At 45.0% G+C, this 24,518-nt stretch overlaps 1 protein-coding gene and 1 long non-coding RNA gene across 4 annotated transcripts in view; one reads left to right on the top strand and one right to left on the bottom strand.

Annotated features, from left to right (window-relative positions):
* LOC110490333 (coiled-coil domain-containing protein 136) overlaps positions 1-23,158 on the bottom strand; it is a 47,589-nt gene extending 24,431 nt beyond the window's left edge. For all 3 annotated transcript variants that reach the window (XR_005036129.1, XM_036944655.1, XM_036944654.1), the window contains exon 1: positions 23,031-23,158. Coding sequence is in view for 2 of the 3 variants with exons in the window: in XM_036944655.1 (XP_036800550.1) it covers positions 23,031-23,082 (52 nt within the window). In the remaining variant the exon portion in view is untranslated. The remainder of the gene's footprint in view (positions 1-23,030) is intronic.
* An 89-nt stretch (positions 23,159-23,247) lies between these two features.
* Positions 23,248-24,518, top strand: LOC118938814. Its single transcript, XR_005036130.1, has 2 exons — positions 23,248-23,374; positions 24,049-24,518. It is a non-coding gene; the product is annotated as an uncharacterized LOC118938814 (long non-coding RNA).

Genomic DNA, 24,518 nt, shown 5'->3' on the forward strand with positions numbered 1-24,518 from the left:
TCTAGATTGTCTAGCCCAGCTGATTTGTAGGGATCCAGATTTTGCCTCTCTTTCAGAACATGGATTTGGGTGAAGTGGAATCGGGGAGGGCTAGGGCAAGTTGCTGCAGGGGGTGCAGAGCTGTTGTCTGGGGTAGGGGTAGCCAGGTGGAAAGCATGGGCAGCCGTAGAGAAATGCTTATTAAAATGATTGATTATTGTAGATTTATCTGTGGTGACAGTTACCTAGCCTCAGTGCAGTGGGCAGCTGGGAGGAGGTGCTTTTATTCTCCATGGACTTTACAGTGTCCAAAACCTTTTTGGAAATGGTGCTACAGGATGCAAATTTCTGTTTGAAAAAGCTAGCCTTAGCTTTTCTAACTGACTGTGTATATTGGTTTCTGACTTCCCTGAAAAGTTGCATATCGCGGGGGCTATTCGATACTAAATCAGAACGCCACAGAATGTTTTTGTGCTGGTCAAGGGCAGTCACGTCTGGGGTGAACCATCTGTTCTTAGTTCTACATTTTTTGAAAGGGGCATGTTTATTTAAGATGGTGAGAAAAGCACTTTTAAAGAACAACCAGGCATCTTCTACTGACGGATGAGGTCAATATCCTTCCAGGATACCCGGGCCAGGTCGATTAGAAAGGCCTGCTCACTGAAGTGTTTTAGGGAGCGTTAGACAGTGATGAGGGATTGTTGTTTGACCGCGGACCCATTACGAACGCAGGCAATGAGGCAGTGATCACTGAGATCCTAGTTGAAGACAGCAGAGGATAACTATGAGGGTGCCCATATTTACGGATTTAGGGTTGTACCTGGTAGGTTCCTTGATAAATTGTGTGAGATTGAGGGCATCTAGCTTAGATTGGAGATTGGCCGGGGTGTTAAGCATATCCCAGTTTAGGTCACCTAACAGTAGAACTCTGAAGATAGATGGGGGGCAATCAGGACTTTCAGGAAATGTCAGTATTTTTGGTGGCCTTCCTAAGCCAAGATTCAGACACGGCTAGAAAATCAGGGTTGGCGGAGTGTGCTAAAGCAGTGAATAAAACAAACTTAGGGAAGAGGCTTCTGATGTTAACATGCATGAAACCAAGGCTTTTACAGTTACAGAAGTCAACAAATGAGAGCGCCTGGGGAATGGGAGTGGTGCTGGGGGCTTCAGGGCCTGGGTTAACCTCTACATCACCAGAGGAACAGAGGAGGAGAAGGATAAGGGCACGGCTAAACGCTATAAGAACTGGTCATCTAGTGCGTTCGAAACAGAGAGTAAAAGGAGCAGATTTCTGTGCTTGGAAGAATAGATTCAAGGCATAATGTACAGACAAGGGTATGGTAGGATGCGAGTACAGTGGAGGTAAACCTAGGATTTGAGTGACGATAAGAGAGGTTTTGTCTCTAGAGGCACCAGTTAACCCAGGTGAGGTCACCGCATGTGTGGGGGGTGGGACAAAGGGGCTATCTAAGGCATATTGGGCAGTGTAGCCGAGTGATCATAGGGTCCAATGAGTAGCAATAGGTGAGTCAGGGAGCAAATTCAAGTAGTCACTACTACAATAGGCGAGCTGGAGACAGCGATTCAGACAGCTAGCGGGCCGGGCTAGCAGATGGGCCTTCGCAACGGAAGGGCCTGTTGAAACCACCTCGGACTGTTACATCGGCAGACCAGTCGTGATGGATTGGCGAGGCTCCGTGTCGGCAGTCCAGGCCAATTGGCAAAAGAGGTACTTTAGCCAATATTTAGCTGGTGGACCTCTTCGGCTAGTCGGGAGATGGGCCTAGCTGAAGGCTAGCTCAAGGCTAACTGGTGCTTGCTTTGGGACAGAGACGTTAGCCAGAAGTAGCCACTCGGATTGCAGCTAGCTAGCTGCGATGATCCGATGTAAAGGTTCAGAACTTGCGGTAGGAATCTGGAGATGTGGTAGAGAAAAAGCAGTCCGATATGCTCTGGGTTGATATCGTGCTGTGTAGACTGGCAGGTATTGACCGAGCTGATGAGGCTGGCTGATGTCCTAGTTGATGGTGAAAGACCACTAGCAGTGGCTGTCTACTAGCTAGTAGCTAGTTAGCTGCCTAGCTTCTGATGGGGGTTCCTGTTCTAACCTATAAAAATAGCAGATCTGTACCACATTGGGTGAGGCGGGTGGCAGTAGAGTATATTCAGTCCGTAGATGGAAAGTGAGATGAACATATATGCAAAATATATACGAGAGAAAAAAACGGGGAAAACGATATTTACGATATTTCCACGGGACAAGACAAAACACACTTATGACTGCTACGCCATCTTGGATCTCTCACACATACACAAACACACACACACACATACATACACATACACACTCCTGAGTGAGACTGATACGAAGCGGGTGACATTGGCTAAGAGACAGTGGCAGAATATTGAGGACCACCACACACACCTATACACCTTATCAATCCTTCCAGCTCTGTTCCTTTCATCACTCCCCAAGTGAACATTATCCCAGCTTTTACCACAGAACACACACACACACACACACACACACACACACACACACACACACACACAGCACCCCAGCCTTGATGAGAAAAGGCAGTGGATCGTAGGCCAGCGGAGAGCAGTGCTGGAATATCAATAGGCCTGCATCAGTTCTGTGAAGACATTTAACATCTCTCTCTCCTTCACTTCCTCCATGCCTCATCTCCTCTGGTTCTCTGCCTCTCAGCATCTTCCCTTTCTTTCTCTCTGGCCAGATAAGAAGTCATCATTGTAGCAGTGGTGTTTTTAATTCATGTTTGATAGAGCTGTAATGAGTACTTCATATGAGATAGAGAGAGAGAAGAGGAAGCCAGCAAGATGATGCGAGGGAATGAAAGCAAGAGGAGAAAAAACAACGAAACAGTTGAAGGGAGAGAAAGACTGATGAGTAAAAAAGATGGAGAGAAGATAGGAGAGAGGAGATAGCAGAGAAGATATGAGAGAGAAGATATGAGAGAGAAGATAGGCGAGAGAAGATAGGAGAGAGAAGATAGGAGAGAGAAGATAGGTGGGAGAAGATAGGAGATAGACGATAAGATAGGCGAGAGAAGATAGGCAAGAGAAGATAGGAGAGAGTAGATAGGAGAGAAGATAGGAAAGAAGATAGGAGAGAAAAGATAAGCGAGAGTAGATAGGAGAGAAGATAGGCGAGAGAAGCTAGGCGGGAGAAGATAGGACAGAGAAGATAGGAGAGAGAAGATAGGAGAGAGAAGATAAGAGAGAGAAGATAGGCGAGAGAAGATAGGCGAGAGAAGATAGGAGAGAGAAGATAGGAGAGAGAAGATAGGTGGGAGAAGATAGGAGATAGACGATAAGATAGGCGAGAGAAGATAGGAGAGAAGATAGGAAAGAAGATAGGAGAGAAAAGATAAGCGAGAGTAGATAGGAGAGAAGATAGGCGAGAGAAGCTAGGCGGGAGAAGATAGGACAGAGAAGATAGGAGAGAGAAGATAGGAGAGAGAAGATAAGAGAGAGAAGATAGGCGAGAGAAGATAGGAGAGAGTAGATAGGAGAGAAGATAGGCGAGAGAAGATAGGAGAGAGTAGATATGAGAGAAGATAGGCGAGAAGAGAGAAGATAAGAGAGAGAAGATAGGCGAGAGAAGATAGGAGAGAGAAGATAGGAGAGAGAAGAGGCGGGAAAAGATAGGCGGGAGAAGATATGCGAGAGAAGATAGGCGAGAGAAGATAGGCGGGAGAAGATAGGCGGGAGAAGATAGGCGAGAGAAGATAGGAGAGAGAAGATAGGAGAGAGAAGATAGGAGAGAGGAGAGAAGATAAGAGAGAGAAGATAGGCGAGAGAAGATAGGAGAGAGAAGATAGGAGAGAGAAGAGGCGGGAAAAGATAGGCGGGAGAAGATATGCGAGAGAAGATAGGCGAGAGAAGATAGGCGGGAGAAGATAGGCGGGAGAAGATATGAGAGAAGATAGGAGAGAAAAGATAAGCGAGAGTAGATAGGAAAGAGAAGATAAGAGAGAGAAGATAGGCGAGAGAAGATAGGAGAGAGAAGATAGGAGAGAGGAGAGAAGATAAGAGAGAGAAGATAGGCGAGAGAAGATAGGAGAGAGAAGATAGGAGAGAGAAGATAGGCGGGAAAAGATAGGCGAGAGAAGATAGGCGGGAGAAGATAGGCGGGAGAAAATAGGTGTAAAATGGAATGAACAGTGTCAAAGAGTAGGAAAAGTTGAGAGGACATAAATCAAAGCCTAAACCAGACTAGACTAATCACCAGTATTAATGTTCACCCGTTTATAAACCCAATTCCATTTGTTTTCCTTCTGTATGAGGGAAGGGAGATCAATATGAGGAAAATATGTCCTATCAGAGCACCCCTGTCTCTGTGATTTACTAGATTATGAATACACACACCATCTCTCACACACAAACAAACACACACAGAGCGAGGGCTTATAAAATCCATATGACTAACCTGACTACACACAGGGCCAGAGCAGAGGGGATATGATATACTGTAGGATGATGAAAATGGAGGACGAAGGACATTGGGACATAATGTTATCGATTTGACTCTCTCTCCCCTACCTCTATCATTCATATCCTAATTGTCTACTAACACACTAAGGTAACAGCCCCCTCACACTCACAAAGATGACATCCCACACACTCAAGTCCTACACACACTGTCAATGTCAAAGCACCGCATAGACACAATGCAGTCTTCTTGGGAACAGTCTCATGGTCCCATTTGGAGAAAACACACACACACCTTAAACTACAGTTATGTGCAGAATCCTCACTTAACTCGCATCCCCCCCATTCCAATGAGCCCAACCATCTTTTGTTTTGACGTCGCTCCCTGAAGGACAAAAAAATCCCATTCAGAAGAGAAACCATGACAGGAATCTAGCCATGTTATGAATTCACATTCTCACCGAGACAAATATGTAGGTTATGTCAGCCGAGATCTTTCATAAGGATTGACACACACGCACTTGTTAGAATAAAAAACTATATATACGGCCATACAAGGGCAGTCCACACCCACGAGCCCTTTTGGAGATAGCTCCTGTCTGGTTAGTATAGAGCAGGGGTACTCAAATATTATTTGAGAAGGTCCGGACGGATATTGTAATTTATCGGTGTGGTAACAAACCCCCACCAAGCGATCCAATACGACCCCAAACTGTTCACACCCCTCTAGTTGGTGGAGAAAATGTTGCAGTTTTAAAGCTGAGTTCATGCAATTCTACACATTTTGCCATCTTATGTGTGTTTATACAATTATACGCTACATGATCAAAAATATGTGGACACCTGCTCGTCAAACAATCGCGGCCATTAATATGGAGTTGGTCCCCCCTTTGCTGCTGGGAAGGCTTTCCACTAGATGTTGGAACATTGCTGCGGGGACTTGATTCCATTCAGCCACAAGAGCATTAGTGAGGTTGGACACTGATGTTGGGCGATTAGGCCTGGCTCACAGTCGGCGTTCCAATTCATCTCAAAGGTGTTCGATGGAGTTGAGGTCAAGGCTCTGTGCAGGCCAGTCAAGTTCTTCCACACCAATCTCGACAAACCATTTCTGTATCGACCTCGCTTTGTGCATTGTCAAGCTGAAACAGGAAAGGGCCTTCCCCAAACTGTTGCCACAAAGTTGGAAGCAGTATTCTTCATCCGTCGGACTGCCAGATGGTGAAGCATGATTCATCCCTCCAGAGAACGCGTTTCCACTGCTCCAGAGTCCAATGGCGGCGACCTTTACACCACTCCAGCCAAAGCTTGGTATGGTGATCTTAGGCTTGTGTGCGGGGGCTCACCCATGGTAACCCATTTAATGAAGCTCCCGACGAACAGTTCTTGTGCTGATATTGCTTCCAGAGGCAGTTTGAAACTCGTTAGTGAGTGTTGCAACTAAGGACAGATGATTTCTACGCGCTACGTGCTTCAGCACTAGATGGTCCGGTCCTGTGAGCTTGTGTGGCCTACCACTTCTCGGCTGAGCCGTTGTTCCACCTAGCCATTTCCACTTCACAATAACAGCACTTACAGTTGACCAGGGCAGCTCTGGCAGTGAATACATTTGACGAACTGACTTGTTGGAAAGGTGGCATCCCATGACAGTGCCACGTTGAAAGTCACTAAGCTCTTCAGTAAGGCCAATCAGCTGCAAATGTTTGTCTATGGAGATTGCATGGCTGTGTGCTCGATTTTATACACCTGTTAGCAACGGGGTGTCCACGTACATTTGTATATATATACGGTGCCTTGCGAAAGTATTCGGCCCCCTTGAACTTTGCGACCTTTTGCCACATTTCAGGCTTCAAACATAAAGATATAAAACTGTATTTTTTTGTGAAGAATCAACAACAAGTGGGACACAATCATGAAGTGGAACGACATTTATTGGATATTTCAAACTTTTTTAACAAATCAAAAACTGAAAAATTGGGCATGCAAAATTATTCAGCCCCTTTACTTTCAGTGCAGCAAACTCTCTCCAGAAGTTCAGTGAGGATCTCTGAATGATCCAATGTTGACCTAAATGACTAATGATGATAAATACAATCCACCTGTGTGTAAACAAGTCTCCGTATAAATGCACCTGCACTGTGATAGTCTCAGAGGTCCGTTAAAAGCGCAGAGAGCATCATGAAGAACAAGGAACACACCAGGCAGGTCCGAGATACTGTTGTGAAGAAGTTTAAAGCCGGATTTGGATACAAAAAGATTTCCCAAGCTTTAAACATCCCAAGGAGCACTGTGCAAGCGATAAAATTGAAATGGAAGGAGTATCAGACCACTGCAAATCTACCAAGACCTGGCCGTCTCTCTAAACTTTCAGCTCATACAAGGAGAAGACTGATCAGAGATGCAGCCAAGAGGCCCATGATCACTCTGGATGAACTGCAGAGATCTACAGCTGAGGTGGGAGACTCTGTCCATAGGACAACAATCAGTCGTATATTGCACAAATCTGGCCTTTATGGAAGAGTGGCAAAAAGAAAGCCATTTCTTAAAGATATCCATAAAAAGTGTTGTTTAAAGTTTGCCACAAGCCACCTGGGAGACACACCAAACATGTGGAAGAAGGTGCTCTGGTCAGATGAAACCAAAATTGAACTTTTTGGCAACAATGCAAAACGTTATGTTTGGCGTAAAAGCAACACAGCTGAACACACCATCCCCACTGTCAAACATGGTGGTGGCAGCATCATGGTTTGGGCCTGCTTTTTTTCAGCAGGGACAGGGAAGATGGTTAAAATTGATGGGAAGATGGATGGAGCCAAAGACAGGACCATTCTGGAAGAAAACCTGATGGAGTCTGCAAAAGACCTGAGACTGGGACGGAGATTTGTCTTCCAACAAGACAATGATCCAAAACATAAAGCAAAATCTACAATGGAATGGTTCAAAAATAAACATATCCAGGTGTTAGAATGGCCAAGTCAAAGTCCAGGCCTGAATCCAATCGAGAATCTGTGGAAAGAACTGAAAACTGCTGTTCACAAATGCTCTCCATCCAACCTCACTGAGCTCGAGCTGTTTTGCAAGGAGGAACGGGAAAAAATGTCAGTCTCTCAATGTGCAAAACTGATAGAGACATACCCCAAGCGACTTACAGCTGTAATCGCAGCAAAAGGTGGCGCTACAAAGTATTAACTTAAGGGGGCTGAATAATTTTGCACGCCCAATTTTTCAGTTATTGATTTGTTAAAAAAGTTTGGAATATCCAATAAATGTCGTTCCACTTCATGAATGTGTCCCACTTGTTGTTGATTCTTCACAAAAAAATATATATCTTTATGTTTGAAGCCTGAAATGTGGCAAAAGGTCGCAAAGTTCAAGGGGGCCGAATACTTTCGCAAGGCACCGTATATATATATATATATATAGTGTACCTGAGTGACACATCAAAATCAATGGGGGCCTCCTGTTGGTTGAGGCCCCCATGGGCACATATTCTGGCCATGGTAACTACAACAGTTATATAGCTGGTTAGTTAGCCAAACATACCTACCTAGCTAACATGGGCTGGTAGATGATCAACTGGAAATTCCTGACAGGTTATAAATAGCTATTTGGGATTCTATGGCAATGAACAAAAATAAGGGTTACTATTTACCAATTAGTAACTGTTAGGTTGTATATATCACAGTTATATTATATTCAGTAGGCCAACTGATTAGAGAGACCAAAAATACACCCAACCCTGTGCCCATGTTTTCACCTGCATACACACAGCCTAACACAGACACACACTTCTCAACACCCCACCAACACACCACTTCACACACAGCCTAACAGACACACACTTCTCAACACCCCACCAACACACTACTTCACACACAGCCTAACACAGACACACACTTCTCACTAAGTCTATACTGCAACACAGAAGGTTACTAGTCTAATAACATAGCTTACTTCTAAAGCAGGAAACACACTGAGAATCTCACTGCCGATGTGTACTTATCACAGTGGGAGGCCCTTCCTCCTCTTGCTAGACAAAAGTGTTACCTGCTGCGTGTCGACTTGGTAGCGACGAACCTACCGATTCAACTTGTAGAATTACAATGCTCATTAGTAACTTTGAACCAATCAGAAAAAAAGAGTGCATTTTCTCTGTACATCCACGGATGAGCCAGTCACACGTCATATGCAATGGGTAGCTAGCTAAGTGCACAGACGCAGTGCACAAAACATTAAATACTTCCTCCAAGCTAGCTAACCACTGTATCTAGTATTGACATTATAATTAAATCACAATGGTTTAGCTAGTTTACCTGAAACTGCTGAGTTAGTGCAGTGTCATTCGTTAACATTAGAGAGCATCCCAAATGGCACTAGGGGAAAGCTAGTCAGTTGAACAACTGAATGCCTTCAACTGAAATGCGTCTTCTGCATTTAACCCAACCCCTTTGAGTTAGAGAGGTGCGGGGGGCTTCCTTAGCATCCACGGCCCCGGGACAGAACAACAGATTTTTACCTTGTCAGCTCGGGGATTCGTTCCAGCAACCTTTTGGGTTACTGGCCCAACGCTCTAACCACTAGGCTACCAGCCGCCCCTTACTCTTCCCTATATACTGTAGTTCACTACTTTACATAGACCATAGAGCTCTGGTCAGAAGTAGTGCACTATATAGGGAACAAGGTGCCATTTGGGACGCAGATGGTCAATCGAAACAGGATATTTCATAGCGATTGCCAGCCAGGATACACGTCCACAGACCTCAAACCCTTTCCAGACTTGGCTCAAAGCAGCAGAAGCAAATCCCCAGTCTAGAGTCCTGTTCCAGTCAGACTTCTAGTGACTAGATGAGGGTATAGTGATGAACTGTTAGTTTGACAGATATTGCCTTGAAATGGGTCGTAACAGAGACAGTGTAGGAGTTCAGTACTCAGCTACACTGATAATTATCCTGTTAGACAGCAGCCCACACACACCAGAGAGAGAGAGAGAGAGAGTAAACATGGTAAACACAATTTAAAGAAGGTTATACTACAACTAGACAATCAGCTCTCATGACTGTACTTTTGGTTGACCTCTGCTACAGACACACTGTAACGGGGGGGGCAGGTTACTGGCAGGAAGGGAGGGAAGGCTCAAGAGGCCTCGTTTTTGCTGGAGAGATAGACAGAGAGGGTAAACCCAGGCAATGGGTCACGATCCGGAACTTTTCATCGCCAGTCACATCCAATTACAGATGACAGATGAGAGGAGACAGGCTCTAAGAGGAGGATGCAGAGGCAGAACATTGGCTGCAGCTGTCTCCCAAATCAAATCAAATCAAATTTTATTTTATCTCCCTGTGTGTGAGAGAGAGAGAGCAGGGAGAGAGACTGCAGTAGAGTAGTGTGTTAGTGGGCCATGGAGGCGTGATGGTGGGAGGATCAGGTTGGCACGCGCTGGGCTCTGTGGGTGCTATACATGGCATATGTGAAGAGAGAGAGAGGAGGGGTGCAGCTGCTGGGGGTGGACAAGTAGAGACGGGAATTGGTGAAACCAGTGGGTATTGAGGGAAGAGCTATGGGAGTCAGTGGTTCTTCAAAGGCATATTAGGGGGGGGGGGGGGGGGGGGGGGGGGGGTGTGTACGTACTTATGGAACACCAGCACAGCAGAGCTAAAGGACAGGGGAGTCACTGACACAACATGGACGAGGTGTTCTAGAGTGTCGCAGTCAGATCAAAGGAGATTGAGATGCAGTGGGTGGAGACCTTCTCTGTCCTTCTCCCAGTGCCTCCATTTATCCTCTACCTCTCTATCGAACTCCTTAGAAGCCAACTGTGAGGAAGTAACATCTTTGGGTGATTTGTCAGTCAAATCAGATAAGGGGGAGAGGGAGAGAGAGAGAGATGCTGTGTGTTTGTCAGTACTTTGTAGTGAGAGTGGAGAAACACTGTAGTCATTTCTATAGCAGAATAAACTGGGCCATCAGCACACACACACAGAATGAACCACACACAGACACAGAGAATGAACCACGCAGCATAAGCTTACACACTCCGAGCCATCACAAAGCAGCTCTGAAGATCACAACGGACTTTGGCTTTGATCAGAGACAGCATTTTACAGAGAGAACTCCCGGGACTCTCTATTTCATCTGGGTATAGCTAGCTCTACATAGCTCAAGTCCTTCAGACTAGCTATCAAACCCAATTAACCCAATAGACCAGCTATGGCTAACTCACAGCTACAACAGCTAACTAGCCCCATCCACTCTGCCAGAGCAGCTTTGGCTAACTCAATTTATCTTGAACAGCAACTCAACACAGACAGCTGTGGCTAACCCAAACTCACCTTTACATACTGTAACTACAATACTGTCTCACCTCTACCTGTTAAACTATGTCGCACCTACACCCAGTGTTAATTTTGTCAACGAAAATAGTGACTACAATTTTTGTCAAACACCTATTTTTCAGACGAAATTGACAAGACTATAACTAAACTAAAATTAGTTTTCATTTCAGTTATCTCTGTGACTAAAATCTGACTACTAAATGGACTGGATAAGAGTTTTAGGTGAGATTGAGAGCTTTTCATTGATAAGCACCATGAATATTAGTAGCACAGACGCACAGAGCAGTTCTGTTCAGCAGTCTAAAGGACACGGAGCACCCGGAGCACACAGTCGCTTCCCCCAGTCACCACCAGTCTTCTAGTTAGCTACCTTTTGCCTGGTTAAGAAATAAGCTTCTTTACTAAATGAAAAACAATAGCAGCATTGAGTTTAATAGTGAAACAACAGTCTAGTTATGTTTTTCTCTCCCTCTAGTATAGAAAAGTAGGCCGTCTTTGAAAGTGTGGTCTCGTTCAAGCCTGCCACTTTCCCCACTGCATTTCATAGCCAGGTTCTGCAGCCACCGTAACCAAGTCTCCCTCTTTTCCTCAGAGAAAACAGCTGGATTCTAGCCTTTACCGTTTTAAAGATATGACCCATATACCCGCTCTACCTTCTTACTTTCTATCGTGCATTGGTGGACCACTTTTTACAGTCATAAAGCATATTGCAGGCTGTTCTAAAACTGGACTGCTTCCAGACCGAGCCTTCAACCATTTGTTTCGGCTACACCAACTACACCAGCTATGGCTAACAACCTGGGAGGTATTGTTTTGGAAAATTCTGATAGAAATATGCTACTGTATGTAGAACAAACATGCCTCTCTGACATGTTGAATAAGGAATAACATCAGTTCTACTCATGGAATTTTCAATCTGCAACGTGGCTCTGGTAACGTGGCTCTGGTACCAGAACCACGTTCAGTTGCAAAACATTCTCGAAGGTAAAAATATCTAAGACTAGACTAAATCTAAAACAAAAAAAGAGTGCAAAAATTAACACTGCCTACAACTGTTAAAACTACAACACCGTCTCACCTACACCTGTTAAAGCTACAACACCGTCTCACCTACACCTGTTAAAACTACAACACCGTCTCACCTACACCTGTTAATAACCTCTTGGGGCTAGGGGGCAGAATTTTCACTTTTGGATAAATAGCATGCCCAATTTCAACTTCCTGCTACTCATGCCAGGAATATAAGATATGCATATTATTCATAGACTTGGATAGAAAACACTCTGAAGTTTCTAAAACAGTTTGAATCATGTCTGTGAGTATAACAGAAGCAGGCAAAACCCAAAGGACTAACTGTTCAGATTTTGTTTTTTTGCCTCTCTCTGTTCCCTGGCTTGTTATTGCCAAGGGATATTTCTTAGGAACCTGTGACTGGATGTCACCAGTCTTTGGAATTTGGTAGAGGTTGTTCCTTTGTGTAATGAAGAAGTAGGCCAACTAAGAACTGGGGACACTTTTGTGAGTTGCGCAAGACGTGAAAAGTGGCGCTGGTTTGTTTTCTTTCCTGTATTGAACACAGATTGCCCCGTCTACAATTTGATTGATTATTAACGTTTAAAAATACCAAAAGTTGTATTACAAAAGTAGTTTGAAATATTTTGGCAAAGTTTATAGGCAACTTTTGAAATATTTTGTAGTGACGTTGCGTTTTTTGTAAGCTGTTTTTTTCTGGATCAAACGTGCTTTATAAATGGACATTTTGGATATACAGTGGGGCAGAAAAAGTATTTAGTCAGCCACCAATTGTGCAAGTTCTCCCACTTAAAAAGATGAGAGAGGCCTGTAATTTTCATCATAGGTACACTTCAACTACAGACAAAATGAGAAAAAAAAATCCAGAAAATCACATTGTAGGATTTTTTATGAATTTATTTGCAAATTATGGTGGAAAATAAGTATTTGGTCAATAACAAAAGTTTATCTCAATACTTTGTTATATACCCTTTGTTGGCAATGACAGAGGTCAAAGGTTTTCTGTAAGTCTTCACAAGGTTTTCACACACTGTAAGTCTAGTATTTTGGCCCATTCCTCCATGCAAATCTCCTCTAGAGCAGTGATGTTTTGGGGCTGTTGCTGGGCAACACGAACTTTCAACTCCCTCCAAAGATTTTCTATGGGGTTGAGATCTGGAGACTTGCTATGCCACTCCAGGACCTTGAAATGCTTCTTACGGGGCGGCAGGGTAGCCTAGTGGTTAGAGCGTTGGACTAGTAACCGGAAGGTTGCGAGTTCAAACCCCCGAGCTGACAAGGTACAAATCTGTCGTTCTGCCCCTGAACAGGCAGTTAACCCACTGTTCCCAGGCCGTCATTGAAAATAAGAATTTGTTCTTAACTGACTTAAAATAAAAAAAATAAAAACGAAGCCACTCCTTCAGTGCCCAGGCGGTGTGTTTGGGATCATTGTCATGCTGAAAGACCCAGCCACGTTTCATCTTCAATGCCCTTGCTGAAGGAAGGAGGAAGGAGGTTTTCACTCAAAATCTCACGATACATGGCCCCATTCTTTCCTGGTCCATTTGCAGAAAAACAGCCCCAAAGCATGATGCATGACCCCCATGCTTCACAGTGGTGTTCTTTGGATGCAACTTTGTCCTCCAAACACGACAAGTTGAGTTTTTACCAAAAAGTTATATTTTGGTTTCATTCTCCCAATCTTCTTCTGGATCATCCAAATGCTCTCTAGCAAACTTCAGACGGGCCTGGACATGTACTGGCTTAAGCAGGGGGACACGTCGGGCACTGCAGGATTTGAGTCCCTGGCGGCGTAGTGTGTTACTGATGGTAGGCTTTGTTACTTTGGACCCAGCTCTCTGCAGGTCATTCACTAGGTCCCCCCATGTGGTTCTGGGATTTTTGCTCACCGTTCTTGTGATCATTTTGACCCCACGGGGTGAGATCTTGCGTGGAGCTCCAGATCGAGGGAGATTATCAGTGGTCTTGTATGTCTTCCATTTCCTAATAATTGCTACGACAGTTGATTTATTCAAACCAAGCTGCTTACATATTGCATATTCAGTCTTCCCAGCCTGGTGCAGGTCTACAATTTTGTTTCTGGTGTCCTTTGACAGCTCTTTGGTCTTGGCCATAGTGGAGTTTGGAGTGTGACTGTTTGAGGTTGTGGACAGGTGTCTTTTATACTGATAACAAGTTCTTAAAGGAGAAGAAGTTACAGGTCTGTGAGAGCCAGAAATCTTGCTTGTTTGTAGGTGACCAAATACTTATTTTCCACCATAATTTGCAAATAAATTCATTAAAAATCCTACAATGAGATTTTCTGGATTTTTTTTTCTCATTTTGTCTGTCATAGTTGAAGTGTACCTATGAAGTGTACCTTCTGTAAGTCTTCACAAGGTTTTCACACACTGTTGCTGGTATTTTGGCCCATTCCTCCATGCAGATCTCCTCTAGAGCAGTGATTGTTTGGGGCTGTTGCCTATGAAGACAATTACAGGCCTCTCTCATATTTTTAAGTGGGAGAACTTGCACAATTGGTGGCTGACTAAATACTTTTTTGCCCCACTGTATATGGATGGAATTAATCGAACAAAAGGACCAATTGTGATGTTTATGGGACATATTGGAGTGTTTATGGGACATAAAGAAGCTCGTCAAAGGTAATGCATGTTTAATATTTTTTTGTGTAGCGCCTGCAGGGTTGAAATATGAAATATGCTAACTCCTTTGTTTACTGCTGGTGCAGATGGTGCAGGCTATCAGATAATAGCTTCTTATGCTTTCGCCGAAAAGCATTTTTTAAATCTGACATGTTGGCTGGATTCACAACGAGTGTAGATTTAATTGAGTATCTTACATGTGTGATTTAATGAAAGTTTGAATTGTGTAGTATTTTATTTGAATCTGGGGCTCTGCATTTTCCCTGGCAATTGGCCAGTTGAGACATTTGCGTCCCGCCTATCCCTAACTAGTTTTAAAACTACAACACTGTCTCTCCTACAACATTGTACCTGCTTTAACCACCCACTGCACAACTCACACTCACACTCTCTCCTCAAATATAGTATGTATTGGATAATTAACATAAGGAACTGTTTCTGTATGATATGTTGGATAAAGGAATGAAGACAGACACCGATGTCAAGTTCAAGAGCCTTGTTTGTGCATTGTACAAATCCCTACACGTGGAGTCCGGGGAACAGTCCAGCTAGTCGAATACCTATCAACTAGACTCCGTAACATCATCCTTTTCAATAGAAAGTGCAAACATAAAGGCATAACATGAAGTTCTTAACAGTCAAGTCATAACAATTGAAAAAGCATGACATTTTCTTTTTACTTCAGTTGTCATCTTCCTTTTAAATGTTTGTTTTATTTTAAATGTTTAATTAACACAGGACAAGTTAACAGTCTCTTGCTTACAGAGTAAGCCTGTCCGGTGGCTTGCACAGCCGACCCACCCGTGACTAAGTATTGGCTCTGACAGGGGTAGGGTTAGGGCCACGAGCTGGAGAGCTTGGTGAGGTAGAAACCTTACCTTCAGTTGGCTCATGTCTCAATTCTGCGCCCCTTACCCTTAGGCCTGGACTGTGATCCAGCTCATCTAGGTGAGTGTATGGTGTGTTCTGGTTTGTCTGCTCTGATACGCGCAGATCCACCCGATTGCGACGATAGAGGGAGCCACCAACATCCACCAGGTAAGAACGTGGTGCAACTCTTTGCAGTCATGTGCCCAGCCTCCAAAGTCCTGTGTGGTCTCCCGGCAGCGGTTTCATCCTTATCGTTTCACCCACCTCCAGCTCTGGTAGGTCTCGAGCAGTCCGGTCGTAGAAGCACATAGCGAGCTGCTTTCTGTGACGCAGTTTGTCTGTGATGCCAACCATGATGCAGGGCTCAAGTAGCTTGTTAGCTATGGGGATGTTAGTCTTCAGACATCTGGACAGAAGGCGTTGTGCTGGGCTGCTGTCCATGTTTTCGGTGGGTGTGTTCCTCCATTGTAAGATCGCTTTCCATGGGTCGTTGCTGTCGCACAAGGCCCTGCTTAACAGGTTTTTTGTAATCTTGACAGCTGATTCTGCCTTGCCATTTGCTTTTGGGTGTCTTGGAGAGGTCACGTGGTCAAACTCCCATTCTGAGGCGATACGCTTGAACTGTGCAGTGAATTGTGGGCCATTGTTTGTGATTACTATTATTATTATTGCAAACTGCTCCTTGCAAGCTTTATGACCGTCTCTGCAGACAAGTCAGGGAGCAGTTTAATTTCCCAAAAGTCAGAGTAGTGATCAACGATGAGAAGATAGTCCTTTGGTCTGTGGCTGAATAAGTCCATGCTGACGATTTGCCAGGCCCTTGTGAGCAGTTCGTGTGACATCATGGTTTCCTTTTGCTGTTCATGAGCATACTCGTTGCATGTGGTACAGTTGCTGACAAAGTCTTTAATTTCTGCTTGCATGTTTGGCCAGTATAATGTTTCACGGGCCTGGCGGTAGCATGCGTCACCTCCAACGTGACTGGAGTGTATGCGGGTAAGCATCTCTGGACGTAGTGATTTGGGAATAATGACCTTCTGACCTCTGAACAAGATGCCATTTTGCACGCTGATCTCATCTCGAAAGGTCCAGTATTCTCTCACTGAAAGGTGTCTCATCTTTCAGGTATGGCCAACCTGCAAGAGCCATGGACTTCAGTGACTGTAGGTTTTCGTCCTTGTCAGTGGTTTGCCTGATTTGGGCTAGGCGGTGATCTGTGACGTTTAAGTAGTCTGCCTGATTAATCTGTTGAACATCTTGTTGTTCCTGCTGTAGCGAACAGATGGCCTGCCGCTGATAGACATTGCCTCTGCCTGTACATTGTGCTGTTGCCCTGCTCAGTGTGTCGCTGATGTACTGGTTTGTAAATTCGCGGATCTCTGGTCCTGGTTTGTAAATTACCTTCAGGCTGTAGTTTTGCAGAGACAGGAGCATGCTTTGAAGCCTCTTGGGCGCTTTGAGGAGAGGTTTACTGAATATGGCAATGAGTGGTTTGTGGTCAGTTTCAGTAGTGACCAGCTCTCGACCATATAGGTAGTGATGGAATCGCTGGCAGGAGAAGACGATGCTGAGGCACTCTTTCTTAATTTGTGCATAGTTTTGTTCGGTTGGGGTGAGCACTCTCGAGGCAAACGCAACGGGCTGGCCTTCCTGCATAAGGCAGCATCCAAGTCCCCTTTGGCTGGAGTCGCTCTGGATTGTGACAGGCTTCGTGACGTCGTAGTAGCGCAACACTGGCATGGATGAAGCCAGAGAATTCATCTCCTGCACTGCGGCCTCGTGCTTGGGTTGCCAGTGCCATGGTGTGTCTTTGTCCAGCAACCGGCGCAGAGGCTCACAGACTGCTGATAGGTGTGGCATGAACTTTGCAAGATAGTTTGCAAAACCGAAAAGATGCTGTACTCCTTTTGCATCAGACGGGTTTGGCATGTCGAGGATCACTCGGACCTTGTCTGGGTCCGGCTTCAGGCCATGGAAGTGGATGTCTTTCACCTTGACTGCAGCTTCTTCAGGCCATGGTGAAGCTTAACTGATCGGCAGCGCTCCATCAGTCCCAGGAGCTTCACATCGTGGTCACCACAGCCAACAATCAGGACATCATCGGCAATGGGTTCAATGCCCTTGAGCCCAGCCAGTAACTCGTGCTGCTTGCGTTGGTATACCTCAGGCGCCACTGAGACACCAAACGGGAGCTTGAACCAGCGTTTCCGACCCAGGGGGTCCAGAAGGTAATCATGAAGCTGCTTTCTTTGTCCTGCTTGCATTGAAGGAATGCATCTCGGGCATACACCAAGGTGGAAATCCTGGCCTTGGGAAGCTTATAGAGGACATCCTCTAGTGTCGGCATGATGTAGTGGGACCGTTTCAGTGCTTGGTTCAGATGCTTTGGGTCGATGCAGACCCTCAGCTTCTCTGTTTTTTTCACTATGACCATATTGCTGAACCAGTCAGTTGGTTCAGTCACAGATGTCATGTGGCCATACTTGTCCAGCTGGGCCTTCACAGCCACTTTCAATGCAATGGGCACATTGCAAGGAGCACACTGGACTGGAGTGATGCTCTCATCCACTTCAAAGTGTACCTCCCTAGGCACTGATTCAACAGGCCTGTTGAATACATCGTCATATCTGCTGAGTAGTTGTTCTTTGGACAGCGGTTCATGCTGGACATGATCCACAATGTGCAGGTCATTTGGTACAGTGAACTGCATCAGTCCCAGGCGTTCACATGTAGAGCCTGAGAGGAGAGGATGTTGACTGGTTTTCACAATCTCAAACTCCAGCTTGTGTTTGCGTCCCCGAATAACACATTCAGGCTCTCAAAGGTGCCCATAGAGCTCATTAGCTCTCCTGAGTACAGCGTTAGTCTAGTATCGCTGGGCAATAGATGTGTGTCAGGTGCCAGATTGATTTTGTCTTTGTAGCTCATTACGTTGCATGTAGCACCGGAATCCAGTTGACATTGTTGTTACTTGTTGTGTAATCGTAGTGTCACAAACCATTTCTTCCCTCTTGAGTGTTCAGCCCCAATGGATTCATGCATGTAAATGTCACTTTCACTGTTCAGCTCTGAACATTGAGTGACATCATCAACACAGAGAATCTTGCCCTCAATCACCCTTCTTTTGCTTTTGAGACACAGTTTTGCAAAGTGATTATTAGTTCCACAAGCTCTGCATGGTTTTCCGTAGGCAGGGCAGTGCTCTTTGCCACGTGTGTGTGTATTCCCACAGTATTTACATGCTACGGGGCTCTCTGTGTTCACCGTTTGTGGTGAATTACTCTGCCTCGATTGGTTTTGTCTGAATGTCTGCCTAGCAACAGCGTGAACAGTATCAACATCGGTGCGTGGGGTTTCGATTTCCATTGCTCTCATTCTGATGTCACTGACTTTGGCAGTGCGGCACATTTCGATGGCAGTTACTAATGTTAAGCCTCTCTCTCTCAGTAGACGCCGGCGCGTATCCTCGTTTGCAATTACCAGTACTATTTTGTCACGAATCAATTCATCTTTCAATCCCCCGTAACCCGTTCTCTCAAACGGGTTACAAAGTTGTGTACTGACTCACCCTCTTCCTGTTTGCAGCTTCAGAAAACGAACTGCTCGTAAATGATGTTTCTGGCGGGTTTGAAGTAATTCTCCAATGCATCCAATATAGCCTTTTCATCACACTGTTGTCGTGCTGTGAGGGTGAGATTGTGCCGGTAGATATGCCTGCATTCGCTGCCCATTAAACTCCTCAGAGTTGCAGCTTGTACCTCGTTGGGTTTCTCATGTAGACCGGTCGCCAGCGCATAGTCCTCGAATTCATCCCTGAAGTTGTCCCAATTAGTATTCCAGTCCTTAGTGAGAACCATGGGATTTGGTGGCGGAATGTTCGCTGCCATAGCAATGGAATAGGAGACTTCTTTGCCCTCTGTCATCGAGGTAGGTAGTGATGCTAGCTAGCCAGCTAACAACGAGTTGATGAGTGTTGTGAGTAGGAAAAGGCGTGTGTTTGCATATGGAACGTAGCTGCACCTATACTGTACTTAGCTACAAAAATAACAAACGTGTTTTCCGAGCCACTTCTGATACCATGTTTCAGTATGATATGTTAGATAAAGGAATAAAGACAGACACCAATGTCAAGTTCAAGAGCCTTGTTTGTGCATTGTACAAATCCATACACGAGTCCGGGGAACTCTCCGGCTAGTCGAATACCTATAAACTAGACTCCGTAACAGGAACCATACGTGTGATTAGACCATGGCTAAAATGAATGTTACTACAAGCTTCACTCCGTTGATCTATGTACGTGTGTGTGTGTGTGTGTGTGTGTGTGTGTGTGTGTGTGTGTGTGTGTGTGTACGTGGGTGAAGTGGGATTTTTGGAGTAGCAGATACCTTTTGGTAACATGATATCCTCGCCGGTCCCTCTCCCATTTACACTCCAAAGTTTTTTATTTTTGTCTTAACATTTTGTGAAGGCAAGGAAGAGTCGCCTTTCTATGCTAGTAGTAGCTAGGTGGCAGCCTGGCTAGCTGGCTTTAGCCTTGCTAAAAACATAGCGAGCTAGCTAGCCTTTTTAGCTTCCCACATCGCCATGTGAAATAATCAGATTTATAATTGTATATATATTTTTATACTTGCTGGTGTAACCTAAATCATTATTCCAGTTTGATAGGCTCCTTGTGTATTCATTCCCATATCAGCTAAAACATAAAACGTTATCATGTTTTGGTCGTGGAGAAAATAGCACAAGTTTGGTTTACTCTTTGAACAGTTACTGAGATTATATTTGGTTTTAAATGCAAAATAGGCTACTTTGATGAATAGCCTATGTAGCATATAGATCAGATCAAGAAACCAAGCGACAAAACTTTTCAGGTCGTAAAAAAGTATGTTGAATGCCGGAGTGTTACAAGGAGTCGCCCCTTTTGTAACAAACAACATTGCAACACTCTGACCATAATTCTATTCTCCTGATTCCTGCTTACAAGCAAAAACTAAAGCAGGAAGTACCCGTGACTCGCTCAATACGGAAGTGGTCAGATGATGCGGATGCTTCACTAGAGGACTGTTTTGCTAGCACAGACTGGAATATGTTCCGGGATTCATCCAATGGCATTGAGGAGTATACCACCTCAGTCATTCGGCTTCATCAATAAGTGTATCGACGACATCGTCCCCACAGTGACTGTACGTACATATCCCAAGCAGAAGCCATGGATTACAGGCAACATCTGCATCAATCTAAAGGCTAGAGCTACCGCTTTCAAGGATCGGGAGACTAATCTGGACGCTTACAATAAATCCCGCTATGCCCTCAGATGAACCATCATACAAGCAAAGCGTCAACACAGGATTAAAATTGAATCCTACTACACCGGCTCTGATGCTCGTCGAATGTGGCAGGGCTTGGAAACTATTACGGACTACAAAGGGAAACCCAGACACGAGCCTATCAGACAAGCTAAATGCCTTGTATGCTCGTTTTGAGGCAAGCAACACTGAAGCATACACGAGAGCAACAGCTGTTCTGGATGACTGTGTGATAACGCTCTTGGTAGCCGATGTGAACAAAACCTTTAAACAGATCAACATTCACAAAGCCGCTGGGCCAGACGGATTACCAGGACGTGTACTCAAAGCATCTGCGGACCAACTGTCAAGTGTCTTCACTGACATTTTCAATCTCTCCCTGACCGAGTCTGTAATACCTACATGTTTCAAGCAGACCACCATAGTCCCTGTGCCCAAGGAAGCGAAGGTAACCTGCCTAAATGATCATCATCCCGTGGCACTCACGTCGGTAGTGATGAAGTACTTTGAAAGGCTGGTCATGGCTCACATCAACAGCATCCTCCTGGACACCCTAGACCATAGTGCCCATGAAGCTCATCAATAAGCTAAGGAATCTGGGACTAAACATCTCCCTCTGCAACTGGATTCTGGACTTCCTGACGGGCCGCCACCAGGTGGTAAGAGTAGGCAACAACACGTCTGCCACGCTGATCCTTAACACTGGGGCCCCTCTGGGGTGTGTACTTAGACCCATCCTATATAACCTTGTTCACCCAAGACTGCGTGGCTAAACATGACTCCAACACCATCATTAAGTTTGCTGACGACACAACAGTGGTAGGCCTGATTACCGACAATGATGAGAAGGCCTATAGGGAGGTCAGACAACTGGCAGTGTAGTGCCAGGACAACAACCTCTCCCTCAATGTGAGCAAGAGAAAGGAGCTGATTGTGGACTACAGGAAAAGGCGGGCCTAACAGGCCCCCATTAACATCGACGGGGCTGTAGTGGAGCGGATCGAGAATTTCAAGTTCCTTGGTGTCCACATCACCAACGAACTATTATCGTCCAAACATACCAAGACAGTCGTAAAGAGGAATCAACAAAACCTATTCCCCCTCAGGAGACTGAAAAGATTTGGCATGGGACCCCAGATCCTCAAAAGGTTCTACAGCTGCACCATTGAGAGAATTGCAACCACCGCCTGGTATGGCAACTGCTCTACATCTGACCGCAAGGCGCTACAGAGGGTAGTGCGTACGGCCCAATACATCACTGGGGCCAAGCTTCCTGCAATCCAGGACCTATACAATAGAGGAAAGGCCATAAAATTGTCTCCAGAGACTCGAGTAACCCAAGTTATAGACTGTTTTCTCTGCTACCGCACGGCAAGCGGTACCGGAGCGCCAAGTCTTGGCCCAAAAGGCTCCTCAACAGCTTCTACACCCAAGCCATAAGACTGCTGAACAATTAATACATTCGCCACCGGACAATTTACATTGATTCCCCCCCCCCCCCCCCCCTCTTTTGTACACTGCTGCTTCTCGCTGTTTATTATCTATGCATAGTCACTTCGCCCCCAACTACATGTACAAATTACCTCAACTAACCTGTACCCCCACACACTGACTCAGTAGCGGTGCTTTCTGTATATAGCCTCGTTATTGTTATTGTGTTACTTTTTATTTTAGTCTACTTGGTAAATATTTTCTTAACTCTTCTTGAAATGCCCTGTTGGGTTAAGGGCTTGTAAGTAAGCATTTCACGGTAAAGTCTACACTGGTTGTATTCGGTGCATGTGACAAATGAAGTGATTTGATTTGATAAAGGATTCACACAGAGGTCATAGGTTACATTATAAATACATAGGCTGAATGTCCCAATTCAAACAAATCAACATGATGTTTAATGCCAGGAAAACCCCTGGGGATTTCAAAGCTGAAAGTATGTACACAGAATTCCCATTTTTCTGATGATTGACTATTTACCCAGCATCAGCATTTATATTTGGATGTGTAAATCCAATATTTTAATAATATTAAGAGTTTATGAATGTTATATTCATAGAGCTCTGTGATCCAGCTAGCTTACAGTCTCTGTTGGATGACGTCCCTGAGTAGTGTCACTATGGAAGGCTGGCAGGCTGTCTCTCCATCCCTCTGAGATGAAGCCTCTCTGTTAATCCGTCTGTTCTGGTAAACACAGGCTTCGCTGACTGGCTAACACAAACACACACACAAACAGACACCCACACACATACACTGGCAGAGCCTTTATGGCTCACACACTCACGAACACAACATTTTGTGTACACACCCATGGAGTCATTGGTATGTAATACACACACACACAGGCACACAAACAACACACACATGATAGTGTGATAAGCACACACACACATACACATACACAAACAAACACACACACTAACCTGCAGGGTCCATGACCTCCTCGATGACCGGTGGCAGGCGTAGTCCGTCCATGGTTGCCCTGGCAACTCAGTGTGGGGGATTAGGGTGAGGTGTCGTGTGGGTCCAGATGCTCTCTTGCACTGCAGAGGTCAAGTGATGGATGAGTATAGGGGGACCAGGGCAGAGAGAGACAGAGGGAGGATGACGCAGACGAAGCCCAGGAAGGCTCCTCACGCTCCGGGTAGACTCAGCCGCAGCAGCCCCTCCATCCTGGAGGTGAGAGAGACGTACGGACGCTGGAGATGAAAGAGACAAACTGAGCGAGGGACCGCAGTCTGAGATGCATGCAACAAAGAGACAAACGGTACAGCTCTCTCTCTCAAACTCACAATTCACTCTCTAGACCTCCTTTTGTTTTGATACTGCACTCATGTCTCCTTTTTACTTGAGCTGTGATTCTATTAGCCCTTCCTGTCCTATTCTCTCTCTCTCTCTCTCTACCACTGACCAATTCTCTCGCTCTCATTTGCATGGTTGGTCCCTCTACTGGTTTCTCTCCTGTCTCAGTCTGGGTATCAAGCACGTTTGATGCCCATGCTTTTGCATCCCATCTCTCGCTCTACCTCTCCCTCTACCTGCTCTTTCTGCTTCTTTAACCACACGGGTCAAATCGAAGGCATTCCTTTCACCATCTAGCACACGTATCTGTAAGCGCAAATATCAAGTAAATATAGACACACACACTGTATTTACCTTTAATGAGAGTCAGACCTTGGAGCTCTGGATGCTGACAACCTATTCTCCTGCAGCTTGCGATTCATTTCCCGTCGGTCGTTCACTCCTCCCTCCCTCCATCCTCTCTCTCTCTCTCGCTCACACACACACAAACACACACACACACACACTCTCTCTCTCTCCCTCTGATTCTCTTTTCTCGTTGTGTTAACTATGCAGATCTCATTAGTAAAGGTTCTCATACTAAATACTGCTGTCTGATCCATTCCTCTCCTTCTATCCTCTCTCTATCTTTCCTTACAGATCAAAACGGCTTAACCCTTCCCTTACCTGCTGTTGGTCCGTCAGCTGTGATCAATGAACATTAGGTCATTTCATCCAGCCATTGAACCTGAACAAGAGAGCACAGAATGTATGTCATGAATACGCAATGAACTTATGATGTGGGTGATTTATCCCTTCGCTGCACTGAGGACAAGTACTGGGGGAGAGACTGATGAGGTAGGACTCTTGTGGGTTCTCACAGCTGCCGTGTACCTTCAGAGAGACATGAAACACTAAGGGGGAAAATATGGTATTTGTCATTCTGCGAGCAGCATCTTGTCATATCTACAATGCCTTTGAAAGCTTTGTGTAGCAAGAACCTTTAATATTCATGACTATTAGAATGGCATCAAATGGAACTAAAGTAGGCTACTTGTCAGTGCTGATTATTCTCAAACTATTCATTACGAATTTTGATCAGTCATGGAAATAAAACTGCTGAAAACAAA

This window comes from Oncorhynchus mykiss, chromosome 15, assembly GCF_013265735.2.
Source record: "Oncorhynchus mykiss isolate Arlee chromosome 15, USDA_OmykA_1.1, whole genome shotgun sequence".
Taxonomy (NCBI): Eukaryota; Metazoa; Chordata; class Actinopteri; order Salmoniformes; family Salmonidae; genus Oncorhynchus; species Oncorhynchus mykiss.